Source organism: Monopterus albus, unplaced genomic scaffold (assembly GCF_001952655.1).
Source record: "Monopterus albus unplaced genomic scaffold, M_albus_1.0 scaffold106.1, whole genome shotgun sequence".
Taxonomy (NCBI): domain Eukaryota; kingdom Metazoa; phylum Chordata; class Actinopteri; order Synbranchiformes; family Synbranchidae; genus Monopterus; species Monopterus albus.
This window is the reverse complement of record NW_018127986.1, coordinates 2,206,698-2,224,709: the sequence shown is the minus strand read 5'-3', so window position 1 is coordinate 2,224,709 and position 18,012 is coordinate 2,206,698. Positions and strand designations below refer to the sequence as shown.

Below are 18,012 nucleotides of genomic sequence, written 5' to 3'. Positions count from 1 at the left end.
TATATATAGATATATATAGTACATGTAATGATGAACCTGATGAAAATAAAGTTAAAATATGGGAATTAGACATTACTTTTATTAAAGCTCACTATTATTATAATGATTAGTCTTTTCTGCCTGATATTTTAGAACAGATTTGCCGAGATGTCATGAATACAACTTTCTGTTCACCTGTACTAGTGCTAGGCTGTGGATCAGGAGGTGCAATGGGAGGGACATCAGGAGGGACTTTGTTTGGCAGATCATTTAAAAAACTGATGTTTCTGCCACACAGACAACAAAATGCAGGAGACGCTATCAGTGCAGATCCGCAGAATGGACAATACATCTGTGGTGGTGGGGAAGAAGAGGAGAGTTACTAAAATTGGAAAGGTCCAATATAAGGAGATTGTACAGTATATGAGAGAAAACTAAAGTTAACGTTGAAATTGCACACCTGATTTGCACAAAATCTGTTATATACTTTATATATATTGACAATAAAAGTTATTTCACTGCACCTTTTTATCCATTTTATCTACGCTGCTTACCATACAGAAACACTAGTTAGCTAACGCTATTATCCCGAGTTACTAGGTTTAACGTGAGCTAATAAGAGTTAAACACAGTCTGTGGCACACTATCCTTAGCTAGGTACATTTGTTGCTCTTTTATAGTACCGTAAGAGATGTTTTTTTTTTTTTTTTTTTTTTTTTGGTTAATGCAGCATTTTCCATTTGCATGTGTTTTGTTCAATACCGCGTTTGTGTCTTTTGCATGTGTTGTGACCGTTTCGGCCACCGTAAACTCTGTTTTCCGGCAGTGACGTGGCAGGTGACGGACAGGTCGCTCGTGTCCGCCTCGGCTCGTTTTGGAGCTGTCCGAGGTGCTGAAGTCGCTGTCAGTTGGAGTGCGCGTCTGTCAGCAGCCGAGGTGCCCCAGGACAGCCTGACACGGGGCTGCAGAGGAGAGATGATGATGCTGTCAGGGGGAGGCTAATCTAATTCTGTTGCGCAAAAGAGTTAAAAAGAGCTCCACATCTTGGAGCCAAGTTAACCAAGGAGATATTTTATCAAAGGCAGAATATTTTTACTACACATATCTAGCTACTTAGCAAGCAGTGGTTTCTAACGTTTTGGCTTGTGACTCCAGAAAATGTGTGGTTATGTAGCTGTGACGCTTCCTGGCAGGTTATGGCCTTATTGTGGACAAGACATGAAGAGGTAAACACATTCACAACACTACACAAAGTTTAGAGAGAGGTAGAATACAGTTTGGCCTACAGAACATCCATTACATTTTGATGGTGATCCAGATCATTACTGAGCTGCCTCGGTGGAAGTTTGGTCTCTGAGTGCTGTCTAGCTGGTCATGTGTCAGTAACGCCAAATATCAAAAACTCGGGGCTGTACCGGAAGCCAGCAAAGAAAGTTTGGAATCTGCACTTTTGAACATTTACTCGGTGATTACATTGTTTGTTTGGCTTCTTCTATTAAAAACTTTGTACAAGATGTTTGTAAAAGATATGTCTATAGTGCTCAAAGTTAGGTATTGAAATGTGTCCTTCTGCTATCAGTTGTACTGTCACTGGTATCAGTATCTTTCAGTGGGTAGGCCTGGCAGGACCTGTCACAAAGCTGATTCTCTTTAAACAAGAGGCATCACTGTATATTTCTGATTATAGACCTGTATGTGAATCTGTATATGCCTGAGTATTAGTGTGTGCTCATCTGAGTCCCTGAGAGGCAGTGAGCTATTAATTAAGTCGCCAACAATTTTCCCTTTCCCCTTTGAGGCTGGGTGTTTAATTTCTAAAGTATGTCCTCTCTGACTTGTTGTGGCACCATTCATTTTGAGTTGTCATGCTTGACTTGTTTTGTTGTTGACTGTGGTGAGGTGACATCTTCCTCCTTGGGAGGGTATTTGCTAGATTTTAATCATGATTTGCACTCGTCTGTCTTTATTTAGGGGCTGCAGTGATGGCGTGTGGCAAGCTTAACCCAGGAAGTGAAATTTGTGGGATCTGTGGGAAGCACTGCAGTTCAAGCTATTGTGATTTGGCTGTTCTTTTTTTATTTAACGTGAGAAACCTAAAATAATTTTTTATCCATTCGCAGTAAATAAAGACCATACCATACCAACTTTATTTATAAAGCACTAAAACAACCAAGGTGGACCAAAGTGCTGCACATTACAATAAATCAAAGACACATGCACAAATAAGATCAACACCAAGACAAATTTAGGAATCATAGAAAAACAGATGTGGAATACTGGTGGTGTTTAGATCTGGTTCTGTCACATCTTTATCAATACGTGTCACAAGGAGGAACATAGGGTGTTTGCTCATGTTGGTGACCTGTGTGTTGCTGTTAGTTTTTGGTGTCTGTGGATGGTCCCGAGTCACCATGTGTGAGGGAGAGATGACAATGTGTGAAATTGTCGAGCTGTTTTTTTGAAACCTTCTTTAATGCGTCAGCCAATGAAAGGGTTAAAGGCTGTTGTTCATCCCTTAAAAGAAGACATAGTGGTGTCAGACAAGGCGTGAAAGGTCTGAACGGCAACCGGAGTGTCTCATTTCTCTCAATGCAGAGGAGACGTACACTCGTGTGGAGAAGACTATCCTCGGTGTAAGATTTGTGACATTGGTTGATCAAAAACATCCACAGCGTCTTTCAAACCACAAACATCTCATTTTGTTTTTCTGTTGTATCTGGTTCCATGACAATTTTAAGCTAAAAGCCAGAGAGATAAACAAAGATGCAGTTTAGCTTTTGATATACTTATGGAATAAGTATATCGTTGACTAGATGTGATAAGAAACATCTTTTTAGGGGCAGTTCTGCAGTTTCCTTCTCATATACCAACATACATGTTTCTCATTAGTTTCTCTTTGTGGAAATGCATGACTGAGGTTGTTACCTGGTGCCTTTCATGGAGTGTCACCACAACATGTCAGTGTTTGCCTACTCTGAGTCACCACCGTGTAGGGTTCAGCCTGAGGCCCAGCACTGAGTCACGCTGTGTCATGGTCTTTGGGGTGATTCAAATGGAGTCCCAGTGTGCCAGCCAAGGGTATGCATCATGCACTTGGATCAGTACTGGTGTGAATGGCTAAACATCAACATCGATGGGTTTTGGTTTTGCATTCTTTAGGGACAGCTGAATTTACCTGTGACTGCAGCAGTTTCAGGCCATTGCCTTGAACACTAGAGGGTGTGTTTCTCATGGACATATTCAGACAGAGGGAGAGAAACCTACTGGTATTTTACTGACTGCTTACAATAATTGAATGGCATGTCTGTAGTAAAGCAGTGCATGAATTATGAAATGTGTATGTGTGTTTTAGTTGGGCTGCAGCTAACCACTATTTTTATTAATGTTAAACTGTAAATTATTATTTAATTGCTTGGTCTTTTTGTCAGAAAATCATTCCTCTCAGTTTTACAGATACCAGAGTGAAATGATGTGGTGTTTTGTCTAAAAGTAAAAAATATACTGTATATATATTTACTATACTAAACTACTAAAATATGTAAATATTCACATTTGAGAAGTAATTTTGAGAAATATTAACATTGTTTATTAAAACAGCTAATCAGTTTTCATCTTCATATTAGAAACTGCACTGAGACTTCTTTAGAAATATGAACCATCATAGATGAAAAGTGACAGTGGCATAAAATGACCATGATTCAGCATTTTAACGTGAATTTGTGCCAGACTCAGTTGGATGTGGCTGTCGTCAGACTGTGCCCACATCTCAGCTTTCCTCGTTTGATGGGTGGGCTGCCTCATCATGATTCTGCATGAAATTCAGCCCATCCATCCATTATATCAGCTGCTTATTCTGTGCCTAAGGTGCCATCCTAGCACACGCCCTGGATGAGACAAGGGGCTCACAGGAAAAAGGATTCAGTCACACTATGTAAATGACTAAAAAGACACTTTTGAGGACAGATTAAGCTGAACTGAACTCATACAGACTTGTCAACCTTCAGCACTCAGTCTAAAGTATTAAAGATGAGACAAGATGGCCGTATGATGATATGAGCATCTTGATGCGACACCTTCAAACTGCTCGTTATTTATTACAATCTAAAGCCCAAAGATATTCCTTTTACAAGGATAGAAAGCAGAGAAAAGCAGACAAATGTCACATTTTACTGATAAAATGATAGTGTCCAAAAGGTTTATCTGTTTTTGCAGAAGATGAAGTTACAGTTCATGTATTTCAAGGTTTTCTTTATGTTTAATTTAACATTTAAAACCACCAAGCAGCAATGGAATTATTTATCCAGAAAAAGAGCACTATGACCCCAGGTGAATGTACTAGTAAGCGTGTCTGAAACAATCGTATATCAGGAGATTTCTCAGTGGATTTAAATCCAGTAAGCCTAAATTATATGGTGTTTTAACTTGTGCATATACTTAAAACAAAAGTTTAATGATGGAATTGTTTTCTCAGACCAATTTTCAGCAGAATGTTAAACTCATCTGAAGATTCACAAAATAAATAAATGTCTATGATCACAAACAGTAAAATTTGGTCATGTTTTTTGTCTTGGACAAAATAATACAACAAATGGGCTGCTACCATTCTGAGGCTTATTATGGGTCATTTTGATGAAATGGAAACAGAGTTGTTAGTTTAATGGTTGTGATGCTGTTGCACTGTAGTATTTATTCTCTAACATACCTCCCCTTTACTAATATTGGCTCTGTTGCTTTTAGAAGTTTAGTTTTGTAGTGTGGGCGTTCAGCATGTTTTGAATTTGTGCTCTGTGTGGGCTGTGGACCGTTAAAACATGGTACGTGTTAGTGATGGAAAAATGGTTGCACTTTTTAAAATTTGTGTGCATAATCGCTGTCCTGCTGCTCGTCTTCTATTCTTCTGATATGTGTTCTGCTACAGCATATTGCTTAGCAATCCCCTGATTACTGGAGAATTTGCACCAAAAATCCATTTAGATCAGGCTGTATTTCAACAACACATGTAATCAAGTTCATAGTTTGGTCCTTGTTTATTTTCACACTGACTGGTTTATAATTCATTCTGGTCATTAATTTTGCACGACAGATGGCGCCTTAGTGTGTTACTGGATGTAATTATAAAGAATCTTTTAAATATTCCACTTCTCACGGCATCAAAGTTAACTCATCTCTAACTAATAGTTTAAAATGAAATGTGCCTCATTTCTTAACATCCTTGCCTTTGGAAAGATAATCGGTGTTTTGGCACATTGCTTCAACTGTGCTGAGCTGATGCAGCACTGACTCATAACAGGTGTTTTTCTTTCCACAGGTGATCTCCTGCAGGGGACCGGTAGTGCTCTCAAAGGTTTATGGAAACCTGACCTCCCATTGGTGGAGAAGGTGAGTTGTCCCTGTTGGTGCTGTTTGTCCTCCCAAAAGTCTTTCTTTTTTCTTCATTTAGTCTGAAGTTGCACAGGTATTGCAGAAGGACAAGACAAGATTTTAACACACCTACATGCTTTTTAATGCCTGTATAATGCTAAACACACCACTCCAGGGAATTAATAGCTCTTTGTCAGTGCTTTAAATATCTTATGAGGGTGTCCCAGTCTGTCAATGGGCTGACTGGAGGAGGGGTCAAGCTTGTTGCTTATTTGGGACCTTTGTATTGGATTGTTTTTATGTGGTCTACTTTGTGCATGAGCGTGTACTGCATGATTAACATTACATATAGGATTACAGTGCTACTATAAGGTTGCATTTCTGCTTTTTAACTTCTCCAGCTGATCATAGCCACAGATCTGTGGTCTCCCAGGTGGTGAAAGTGTTCAAATTGTCAGGCTTTTTATTTTAGAGGAGATCTCAAACTGCTTCTATTATCTCGCTAAGAGTAGCTCTCACCGTCTCAGAGGGAAGAATGATGCAGTCAGGGGTATTATTGATTTCCTTGTTTGATCTCTTTGTTCTGTGCGCACTACGACAGAATCTGGCAGCAGCACAGGCGTCAAGCAGCTGTTTAATGGGCACAGACTGGTGTTTGTATAGTCAAGAAGGCCTATCAGGACATGATGATCCTGCGCAGTAAGGCTTCTCCAGGGATCCTGGCAGTTTGGTCAAGCAGAGAAAACAAGGTCACAAGACTGTGGTCTTTTTGTTGGTGGACAGTGTACTCAGAAGTTTAGCAGGAATTTAAGACCCCACAAAGAAAAGGTCACTATTAGTAGGTAGAATATCTTTTGTGCTCTGCTCTCTGGCTTCTAAACCACATCACCTTTTTCAACAAATAATCATGTTGCATCTTCATTTTGTTCTTTACATAACCACCAGATACGAACATGGATCATCAAGTCAGAGTAATTTGGGTTTATTTAACTGGGATACAAAATGTACTCATTCATTTTCACATTGTCATCATGTTGCCAATATGATATTAATTCATAATTTAAAAAACATCACTTCCGTTTTTCTGAGTGACCTACAACTCGTAACACTCTGGACACAGCTGTCTTCGATGTTTTAGAGCAAATCAAAGTCAAGTTTCATTTGAAGGTCCCTATTCATTTACCATCATGATGCACTGTTTGAGCGAAAAGGATCCCTATTCATTTACCATCATGATGCACAGTTACTCTGTGCACTGTTTGAGCGAAAAGGTTCTGTATTAATTTGCAGTATTTGCAAAATTATATAAATGTTTACTGATTGCAAGGAGGGAGACTGTGTTAGAACAAGTTGTTGCTGCAGCAAAACATTACTAAAAATGTGCAAAATTAGGATTTCTCCTTTTAGTTATTTCTGCAATACTCATTTTATTATGTTCATTTTCTATCTGAACTCAGCCACACTCGGCTGTATGACCTATAAAAATGTGGAAAGTAGGATAGTGATATTCTAATTTCTGAGTTTATCACTGCTTCCTCCTGGTACCAGCTCTGGAGGTCATCTAAGCTCGGTTGCTCATTTATGCCTTCAGGCTGTTTAGCCAGTGCTCAGCTGTACATAAATACATTTTGCACCAGACATATTTATTTTCTTCCTTCTGTATTTAACAACTATCAGTACTAGTTTGGCTCACGATGATCCATCCCACACTTGACAAACCAAACTGGCAATGTCTGTTATCAAGACTGCCTCAATTAGATACTTAAGGTCTATGTTCCAGTTCAAAGTATGATATGGATACAAATAAATGTCACTCTGATTATCCAAATCAGAATCCGCTTTACTGACCAGGTGACGAGGAATTTAACTGTGGTACAATGGATCTCACTGTGCATGTACAATGTTCTTCTGTAAAGCAGTGAGTAGACCAGATAAGGCTGGAAGAACAAAGAAAGAAAATGTGCATTAGGAAAATAATAAAAATTAAATACTTAGAAATATAGAAATATGTATAGTATACAATTTCACTGGGTCAAATGTGACCAGTGGTTTTGTTTCCAGTCTTGAGATTTTGCCTACAAGTGCTGAGGTACGTATATATTCAGGAGCTCTAAGTACTTGTTTGCTCTAGGTTGACTCCATCAATAAGTCCTGGTCCAGCTGCAAGTCAGAGTAATTTTTGCTTTTCAGGTGAGATACTGCTCCATCACTGGGCACATAGTGGATTCAGTCAGTTACTCTGACTCTAGGTATTAAAGGTGGGAATAAATAGGGATGTAAGGGGGTTATAGTCTGGACATTCACTTGACATATCACTGGGCAAACTGGACTTTTTTTTTTTTAAGATTAGCTTGCTAGCTGCATTTGGAGGAGATACAAACATTTATAGCCATGTTAGTGTTGTTGCTCTGTAGATGACAGTGCCAGCTGACCATTCAGAAACTTGGTCTGTGGTCCTCAGGCTGTCTGATGCTGACCTTGTTGGTCTTGTGGCTTTCCCACCGGCATCACCACGAGGTTGACATTGATAATTTTAATAAACTATTCATGTGGTTGCCAAGAAATTTAGTACAAATAGTACAAATATTCATGTGCCCCTCAGAATTAACTGTAATAACTTTGGTGGTCCTCTGATTTTTTTTTTCTTTTGTGCATTCATTGGATCATAATATCAATATGGCCAGTTCATAATATGACCAAATAACTCCACAGCTACACAGTGCCATCACCATCCACTGTGTGGATTAACAAATGTTAGTATGTTAACACACCAAAATGAGTGGAGGAAGAAGTATTCCGATTCTTTGCTTAAGTACAAGAAGCAACACCACAGTGGAGAAATACTCTGCTACACAAGCATTAAAAACACTACTTAAGTAAAAGTACCAAAGTATCAGTATCATAATATATCTTTTGAAGTATTCATTGTATGTCCCTTTTTAGTTTAAATAATCAGCTGCACGCTCCGTAACACCACCTCCCACTCCCTTCACTTCTCGAACATTCACATACACACAGGCGATGCATTTGAAGCCCATCAGTATTCAGTGCAGCATCAGACAGCTTAACAGTAATATGGCAGAAAGCTGGTGTGTTTGAAGAGCAGCATTCCCAGACTGACTGTTGTCTCCTTCCTTTCCTCTGCCTGGACATCAGGAAAAGGTGGACTGGAACCAGAGCCTCCATCCTCTCACAGCCACTAACCCCTGCAGTTCATTCCTTCATCACGACACATCACAATATGCCCCCCCCACACACACACACTCTACTCTGTCTCTTTCCTCTGTCCCTGCCCTCCCTTACTGCTTTTTCCCCCTGTCTTCACCACACTGTCACCAGGAGGCTTGTGGCAAGATGCTTGATAGTTACATAACCACTGCAGCAATGCTTGGGACACTGTGTTAAATCACGTCTCAGTCGCGCGCGCGCGCGTGTGTGTGTGCAGATCCTGCCTATTGTGAAATTTATGTTTCCATTTAACAGCCAAGCTTTGGATGAATGTAGGAGGGCTCCATTCAATAGTCTTTTCCCCTGTCTCTCTCTCTCTCTCTCCATCTCTTTGTCTCTCTGTTTGTTTCCAGCTATCCACAAGCTCTCATTGTTTATCTGCTCCTAAAGAACAAAGATGTACTTTTACAATGGAGAAGGCACTTTGTCAAGATGTACTGGCATGGCTGGTTCAATAGGATAGCTACAGTACATGTATATAAGTGGATGAAGTAATACTAGCTTTCCCACTGTAAAGTCACATTACTCCAAGAAACAGCAATATCCTATATCATTTTAAAGTTGTCTTATTTCAGTTTGGTTTTTGAAAATTCCTATGTTTTTATGTTTGTTTGTGTTGAATGGATCTAAAGAAGACAGTCCTGAGTAGTGCTATGACCTAAATGCTAATATCAGCGTTGTGATGATCATGAGAAGATGATATTTTATAAGGATAATCACTCCATTTGGCCAAGTAGGTTACACACAAGGAATTTGTTTCCGGTACAGAACCGAGACAGCCATCTGCGGCGCCATTGGCACGTCGACATGTGGACTGGAGGCACCGTGATTCAAACATCCAACCCTCCAGTTGGGAGATGTCCGCTCTACCCACTGAACCACAGTGGCCCCCATTTTAATGCTATGTTCAAAGAAGATATATTGAACTGGAAAGAGTTTTTTATTTGACAAATGTTAGCTCTGCAGCATTTTGGTTATAAACCTAAGTACTGGGCAAGTTATTTTTGACCAGATGATGGTATTGGAGCAGAGATACATCAACATCAAGCTGACATGAAAGAACTAGCAGTGATGTAGGCCGTCTGCTGCGTCGCCTCACGTTGTCTTTGTCTGGGACAGTCGGCGTGAAAAAGTGGCACTTGAATATGCCACACAAACTACAGCCAACGGCCAACTAGCACAAACGCTCTGTGTCTGCATGACAGAAATAACTCCCCCTACCAGCAGTTGGCAGTATCTGTGCTCATCATTCAGAAAGGAACAGAAGAAGAGCTACACTGTGGAAATATAATCTGTAAACAAAGCAGCTGTCATTCAGGACCGCTACTGTTTATACCTTTAGTCTAATCAACAATATGTCTGATAAGAAGTTACAAATGGCACTGATGTTCTCTGCCCTCACTCTTTTGGTTGTGGAAGAAGAAACCGCACTAAATGGATGAAATCATGGATACTACAGCGACAAGCTGAATGAGCTTTCCCCAAACCCGTCTCTTCTTGTGCATTAATTCACTAAGTTTCTCTCTCTGCCCATGACCTCTGACCTCCCTGTGTCAAAGAAATATTAATGATACCAGCGTCGTTTTTGTTATTTACATCAGGGTGCCAATGAATTGCATCATCTGTTGTTGAGCAGAAACGTAGCCGATTGACTCACAGTTACACAAAATAGATATTGACTAAAAACAGGGCAATAGTTAAGGACCAAAGAGGAACAAACAATGATCCACAAACCTGATTCTTGTTTATCAACTCAGAGCACCTGGAGACATTTATAATCACACAGCTGAGTCATCCTGCGCTCGTCTGCTCACACTCATGACCTACACAGGCACACGCCTTTGTCGGCTGGGTTACCACATTATATCTGTTAAAGAAACGGATACATACAATGAAAACTGTGTTTGAGCAGTAGCTGTTCTGATTCTATGAAAACCTTGTAGAATGTCTGAGTTTGACTGTGGGAGACAGTCTGTTGCTGTGATTATAATTTTTTTTTTTTTTGTCTTCTCTTCTGCTTGGCTTCCCTCTGGCTTTTGGTTCGGTATGGATTTCCACTCCATCAGTTGTGTTGGTGCATGAGCATATGAGGAAGTCCCACAAGTAAACTGTGGGATGGACAGCTGACACTGAAACACAAAACCGGCCTTAGTGCTTTTGTCTGAAGCGTCTGTCACATGGCCATTTTAATGGCGGCCTCGGCTTTTACATCGTGTGTGAAGTCGGCACAAGGCAGCTCTGTCTCCTGGCAACATCCAACCAGCCAACCTTACTCCGTGCCACGCCATGTGATGAATCAAGTCTCTGTCCTGATGTTTTCAGCTGCCCTTCTGGTCTTCTGTGTCTTTATTCCACTCAGGAGCACTCTGGCTGTCTGACCAGCCCCATGCTACATCCTTAGCTTACTGTATCTTCTTCTTCCCCTCCATCCTGCCATGACTGTCCCTGCCTACATCCCAATCTTCACCTTGCTTCACTTCCTCTTCTCCTCCCAGCTGCTGTTGTCACACTCGGTTTTTTTTTCTGTCACTCTCTCCTCGCTGTGACTCAATGAAAGACCTCCCTCTGCCACTCTCCTTCTGTGCCTTCCTTTACTCAAACAGCAGAAGAAGGGGGCAGGCTGTGCTTATAAGACAGAATCCACAAGAACTAGCTTTGTTACACTATTAGCACAGGGCCTTTAGTAGAGTTTCTTTTCATAATGTTTGACAAATTATTTAATGCAAATACATCCATAACTGTTTATTACCACACAATGCTAGAGGGGGGAAAAAAATCTAAATCAATTTGGTTTTGCTCAGCAGCTTTGTCTTTAAATTGTCTAACTGTTTAAGGAGACGGTGATCTTGGTAATGTGCTGAGGTAACGTTAATCTCTCTGAAATCTTCTTACTGTAAAAAGCTTACATCTGGCTCCCGTTCAAGGTAAACACTTGTCTCACCTGAATCAAGTGTTGGCGCTTTTTAAAGTTCTCATGTTCGTTAGGTTCCTGCAGTGTTGCATCATATTGCTGTCAGCTTGATCACAGGAGTGCGGCGCTGTATGAGCCACTGGGGCATCTGTGATGTTTACAGCAAACTAAGGCACCTGTGTTTCACAACAATGTTGTCCTGTCAGTACATGATGTCGTGCTTAGTTTCATGTCAACATCCCAATCCTCTTCCTGCTTTTTGCCTCTCACTCGTCCTATTTGCTTCTTTGCTCTTCTTTCTAGCTATAGCACCCACCCCTTCTAAAGCTATTTAAGTGGCACACTGCGGGATTATCCCTCAGCCTCTGAGATATTCTGGTGTGGTCAGATTTATCGTCCTCTCTGGGTTCACTTTGGCCACTGAGGCCAAGGCTGCTCAAATAAAATTTACAGCACGCCCTTTATCATTTAGAATAGCAGCATTAAAGGGCGTATTTGGACTACGAAATCATACTTGAAGGAATTTAAAAGAGTTGTGTTTGATTTCAAATTTTGAGATACTTTTTCTTTCGTTGTTTTGCTGTGATGGAGACATCCATGGTAAGTGAATGTGCTGAAGAATGTTTAGTTATGTGCCATAAGTTTGAACTGTAGTATTGTATCAGTTTTATACAGCAGCACCTCCTCTGGAGTCCCAACAGACTCCTGACAGACTTTAAATTACAAAAGAAAGTGATTTAACAGCAGCAAGTTGTTGGCCAGTGACTGGGCTGTTGAAACAACCGCATCGATATTTTCTTTATAGATGGTTGTTTTTTTTTTTTAATATACTCATATGTACAATATAAGGCAAGTTTCATTATTGTGTCTTATATATATATATAACACTGGCTTTTGTTAGAAAGAGTAGTGTCTTCACTGTGACTGCCTCAACAGCCAGTGCACTGGGGAATGTCAGGTGTGTTCAGTCTTAGAGGTGGATTGACCTCGATACCTGCGGTATGGTCCCATGTTTCCCACCCATCCACAGTGGACCCAAGCTGTGACTTTGCTGTGATGTCTTCTCTTTCTGCTGTGTGGTGAGCAGCCAAGGCTGATGACAGTTATGTCCACACTGTCTTTAGAAATGACAAACAAGTCTGGTTCTTTTTTAATTTTATTTTTAAATACATAATTTTTGCAGTTTTAAAATTTGAAGGGTTTTTTTTTTTTCAGCTACTACATTTTCACCTGCATGAACATTCACCTGCAATAATCCATGCTACACAGTTATTTAACGACATCATTGCTTTAAGATGGAAGTGTCCGGACTGCTGTCTGGGATTTATTTGGTTACTCTAAATGCTTTTTAGACACGAGCATTATGTTGGTTTAACTGTGTGAGTTGCCGGTGGACACTGGTTTTGTTATGTGGTGGGATTCTGACATTATACTGGCGCTTAACTGGCTTTGACGTCACAAGGTGTTGCTGACATGAATGCAGAAGCTTATGGGATGGCTCAGCTGATGGATCGGTAGCTAGACCAGTGTTTGTTGTATGGAAACAGTATGCAGAACATTGTATAAACATACATAGTAATGTATTGTGTACTGATCCCAGTGCAACTTATAATGACTCACCTGGAATCTGGAGTTGTCCGTGATTCGGCCATAAATGTCAATACTGCTAAATGAAATAGTTCTTTGGTATTACGAGCACAGATTGTAGTCTTGAAATAGATACTGTCTGAATGCCATGACTGGTGTAACAGCTGGTGACACTAACCAGCTTGGCTAAACAGTACTCTGTAGAAACTCTGACTGAGCTGTAGATTGCCTGTTCTGCAGCTAAAACCAGAATCAGTCACACTGGGTTGAAATATACACCGGATAACACTTTAATAAACACAGAGCATGTTGCAGGAGCTGCTACTAAAAATACTTCCCCTTCATAAGCTGACCTTGTGGTTTCAGGACTCTTATTTTTCTAACAAGGACAATTACTGTATGTTGCTGCGTTATGTATAAGGAAAGTGAGGTCATGCCAGTTCAAACTGAGCCTAATGCAGAAAGTCACTGTTCATGATTCATTCCAGGGATGAAGGAAGTTGCACTTGACTGCATAAGGAGGTTGATTGATGATACCTGGAGGATACTGGTGATATTTGAGCAAAAAAGTCCTGTCAAGTGCCAACTCATCTTATAATCTGAAATGGCCACAAGTCATTTTTTATCTGCACTGACCTTCACTTACACTTAATTTGGACTTTTTTTTTTTTATCAATTGCACTGTGCTGTTTGTAACAGCAAACCTATCATTTAAATTCAAAGATATAATAAAGTTGCATTTTGCATTGTTGGACCATGTGTGGAATTAGATAAGGACCACAATGAACTGTGTTATAAAGACCAAGAAACCATGTCATGAAGTAACATTATCAACAAAGCCTCATCAGTATTGGGCACGTTCAGCATGTTGCATTGACATGGTTGTTGCAGTACAGTGAAGTGCCCTCTGTTAAGGAAAAAGAGATCTGTCAAGTGGAGGAGGTTCCAGCAAAATGGATTAGGCTTCAAATAGAGTTCAATACCTACTGTATATAACATCTAGCAGTCTCTTCTGTTTTAACCTCGGTGGTCAGATATCGACCAAACGTCAAACAAAGAGACATTCATCACCTTAAAACCCAGAGGAATGTCAGCAGCAGCAGGTGCTTGTGTTTCTATTCTGTTTTAGTGTTGTGATTGCATGGCATTGTGTCTACATTCAAGGTGTATTTGTGGGCTGTTATACTTTGTGATGCTACATGTTTACTGTGTGTTGCTCAGCTAGTTCTTAGATGTAACATGTCAAAAGAATGAGGGTTTTGCCTGATTCAGGGCTGGACCTGTGTGAAGCTCCACTCTCTCCAGTGTCTTTTCTGGGACATGCCAATAGAAGACGCCTCTTTTCATTCCTCTGGGGTCATGATGCTGTGTGCCTGGTGGAGGAAACTATTTTTATCTCATTAGCAAAAATGTGTCAAATAGAAACCCTCACACTGACAGATGTTCTTTAGTTACTTGACTACACTGCCACATTCCTGATTGTCACTGTTACACAGATGCTAGCTTGGTCATGTTTTCCCATTGGTTTGTTTTTGTGTAATGTCATTGTCTCATATTGCCATTGTTGTTGTTTCTTTCAGTGCATGAGGATCCCAGCTCTGCTGCAGAGGACAGGTTTAGTCAGAGTGCTTTGCCACATCCAGGAAAATGTCTGGCTCCTACGATGAAAGCTCAGGTGCTGACGACACCATGGACAGCTTCTGGGAGGTAAAGGCACGCTATCACATCTTATCAGGTGGATTTTTAACCTACAACACAACCCCTCGCCCTCCCCTTGTCTTGTATTGATTTGGCCACTGAAAGCACAGCCACTACCATAAAAATGAGATCACTGCTGCTGAGGTGTCAGAGGGAATTTTGTCTTATAATTTGTAGTGATGCTGGTTTGATGCCCATGAATTCTCAAGGCAGATGGTCACTTCTCCTGATGGTGGTATCCACATTTAAAGCATTACAGTTGTTTTGCCAAGAGATGGATAACAAGATGGATATCATTCTAATATCTGCCTGTTAAATAACATCTGCCCTGTTTTTGTACTTTGGTTTTGTTCAGATTTAACAAAGGACATGGCTTCATAGGTGGCTTTCTTACCTTTAGCCAGAGTGAAACCAGCTGTTTTTCCCTTTTTGCAGTCTTCGTGCTAGCCTGTACTAACAGTGTGCTGGCTGTAGCTTCATATTTACTGGACACGATGAGAAAGCGAATAAAAGTATTTCCAACAGTGTCGACCTATTGCTTTAAATTAGGAGCTTTTTAAAGGTTACTTAATTAGAAATTGCTCCACTGCATTACACATGAATGGAAAGTTGCAGGGTTTGTATCTTTGGTCAAATACAGTGAAATTTACAAAATGTTCAGTTTCTTGTTTGGTTCTATCTAAACTATCAGACTTAGTATCCTAATGTCTGTAAAGCGGAGTAATGACACTGTCTAACGTATTTTTATGCATTATTCTTTCTTTATTTTCATTTTTTCATCTTTTGTGAACATGTACTTTTTAAAGAAATTAAACAAGTTTCATGGCCGGTCTTAGGTTTTTCAGAGAGAATGTTTGCTTTCTTCTCTGAATTTTAAATCATGTTGTAGATTGTGTTGTTAAGGAACCACATTACAACAAATACCAGATCAGTTCTGTCAGTATTCTCTTGTGGTACTGTGTGTGTGTGTGTGTGTGTGTGTGTGTGCGTGCACTCTGAACCACCAAAACAGTGTTAATGAATTCCCTCAGTACAGAATGTTCTTTGTATCATGGCTCTTAGCCGCAGAGACAGTCAAAGGGCTTCAGTCATCAGCTGCTCTGAGGTGCCCTTTCATCACATGCACCTGGCTGTAGCTATACTTGCAATACAGCTAGAATCAGCTCCTGGTTTGTAAATGCCAGAAAAATGCTTTATTCTCACGATTTGTCCTCAGAAACATCAGTGTTTGATACAGAAACCGTGACGCACACAATTACTGAAAGAATCACCACTCTGGTGAAACATGCTGCAAATGCAAGAGCTCAGGTGTGTTTTCATATGCAGAAGCAGTCCACCTGTGTTGTTGTTGGTGTGACTTGGCAGTCTGTCCCAGAGGCCAAAACACATAGTGCCACACACCTGTCCCACTGCTACCTGCAGCTCTCTGGTCTCTAACAGTAACCGCACGTACTGTACGCTCATGTTGGGGCCAGTCACAGTGCAGCTCTGCAGCCAGCGAGCACTTCTGACGTGCTCACCATGGTCTGTGTGTGTATGGTGTATAGTACTGCATGTATTAACAGCATATACACACATGCAAACACACACAGTCTGTGGTTTTAGGTATTTCTGTCTCTACCTCATCGTCTGTCCCTGAAAATCCATCACTCCAGAAGATTAAAGCAGTCACAGTTCGGGCTCACACACAAACACGAGCCCATGTTATTGCATAACTACACATGCTCAGGCACGAGCAACCCCCAACCCCCATTACCCTCCCTTCATCATGCACCATGAGCTCACGCCCCCTGCAGGTAACAGAGAGGCAGAGCCACACAGCCTGGCACTGTTTGTGTTTTTTTTAGGTAGTCTTGCTTAAGGTCGTAAGCTCTAAAATAAAAGTCTGATATAAAAAATGAAGGTGGCTGAGGCTGTTTCCTGCTTGTGTTTAAAACGTGCAGGGATAGATGTAGCATGTCAGATTTATTTAGTACACAGCAAAAACTAATACATCCTCCCTTTAAGAATGTGATAATGTTCAGTTTTGTTAACTATTGCTTTATAATGACAGGTGTTTCTAATAATTTGTCCACCCCATTTATATGAATGAGGTTGGGCTAAATAACATCAGCATCTCTTTGTATAATGCAACACAGTTCAACAGCAGCACAAGCTACAGACTCCACAACGATCAGACAGCTGAATCAGCACCTACCCTGTTCATGCAGAGGATTTATTGCAAGACTGTTTATTAGACTGACTTAGTTTTAGCTTGGTGTGCCTACTAAATAAATACTTCAAGATGTATTTAAAGATATATTTCAGTATCAGAGTAAGACCTAGGTGCTAACTGTATTTATACAACAGCATTCTGATCAAATAAAATAGTATAACAGTGAATAGTGCAGAGTAAACTTAAACTATATTGTAGTTCTAGACCCTGTTAAAATATAGAAATGATGACAAAATTGCTGTATTGTTTGTGTATTAGTTTCATTGTGACCTAATTCCTCCAAAACTAAACCACATTAAAGCTTAATATTTAAATTAGTTCATTATAGTGTACATACTGAAATCACATTCATTCTTTTATTAAAGTCTAAGACCAGTGTTCTTCCATTTTAGCTTATACAGGATAAGTTGAAGCTTACAGTCTCTCATGATATGGTTTAAGTCTCACCTTAATTAAAATACATTGTTCTACTTTTTTTTAACATATTTTCATAAACATGTGCGTTTTGTATTTGTTTTCCTCTGTGATATACCATCATATATAGAAATCTGTTAGGAGTCCCTCCCTGTAACCAGCTGCTTTCTCACTGTTCTAAGGTGGGGAACTACAAACGTGCTGTCAAGAGATTTGACGACGGCCATCGGCTCTGCAATGACCTAATGAGCTGCCTGCAGGAGCGTGCCAAGATAGAAAAAGCTTACGGTGATCAGCTAACTGGATGGTCCAAGAGATGGAGACAGCTCATTGAAAAAGGTCTGCTTTTGGAAGAGGGTCAAAACAGTAAACAGCTTAAAAATGAGTCCACTTTACGCTGTCTGTCAGTTTGCCAGAGCTCAGTATACACATCTTAATGTTTTGCTTTCTGGCAATATTCGACTCAGCAAAATTGCACAAAATGTTTTATTTGGAATGAATGGCTTTTCCCCACTTGCAGGCCCACAGTATGGCTCCGTGGAGAGAGCCTGGTTGGCTGTGATGACAGAGGCAGAAAAGGTGAGTGAGCTGCACCAAGACGTGAAGAACAACCTGCTGA

The 18,012-nt window shown here is 40.4% G+C and overlaps 1 protein-coding gene across 3 annotated transcripts in view; it reads left to right on the top strand.

Moving 5' to 3' along the window:
* The window catches only part of pacsin1a (protein kinase C and casein kinase substrate in neurons 1a), a 36,749-nt gene that overhangs the window by 9,153 nt on the left and 9,584 nt on the right, over window positions 1-18,012 (top strand). For 2 of the 3 annotated variants that reach the window (XM_020610625.1, XM_020610624.1), the window contains exons 2-5: window positions 5,288-5,358; window positions 14,647-14,773; window positions 17,576-17,732; window positions 17,914-18,012. The exon at window positions 17,914-18,012 is cut by the window's right edge and continues 125 nt beyond it. In XM_020610625.1, the coding sequence (XP_020466281.1) occupies window positions 14,714-14,773; window positions 17,576-17,732; window positions 17,914-18,012 (316 nt within the window). In that variant the 5' untranslated portion in view covers window positions 5,288-5,358; window positions 14,647-14,713. Of the gene's footprint in view, window positions 1-5,287; window positions 5,359-11,859; window positions 12,080-14,646; window positions 14,774-17,575; window positions 17,733-17,913 lie in introns of those variants that run through there. The other variant, XM_020610626.1, reaches the window with a different exon arrangement.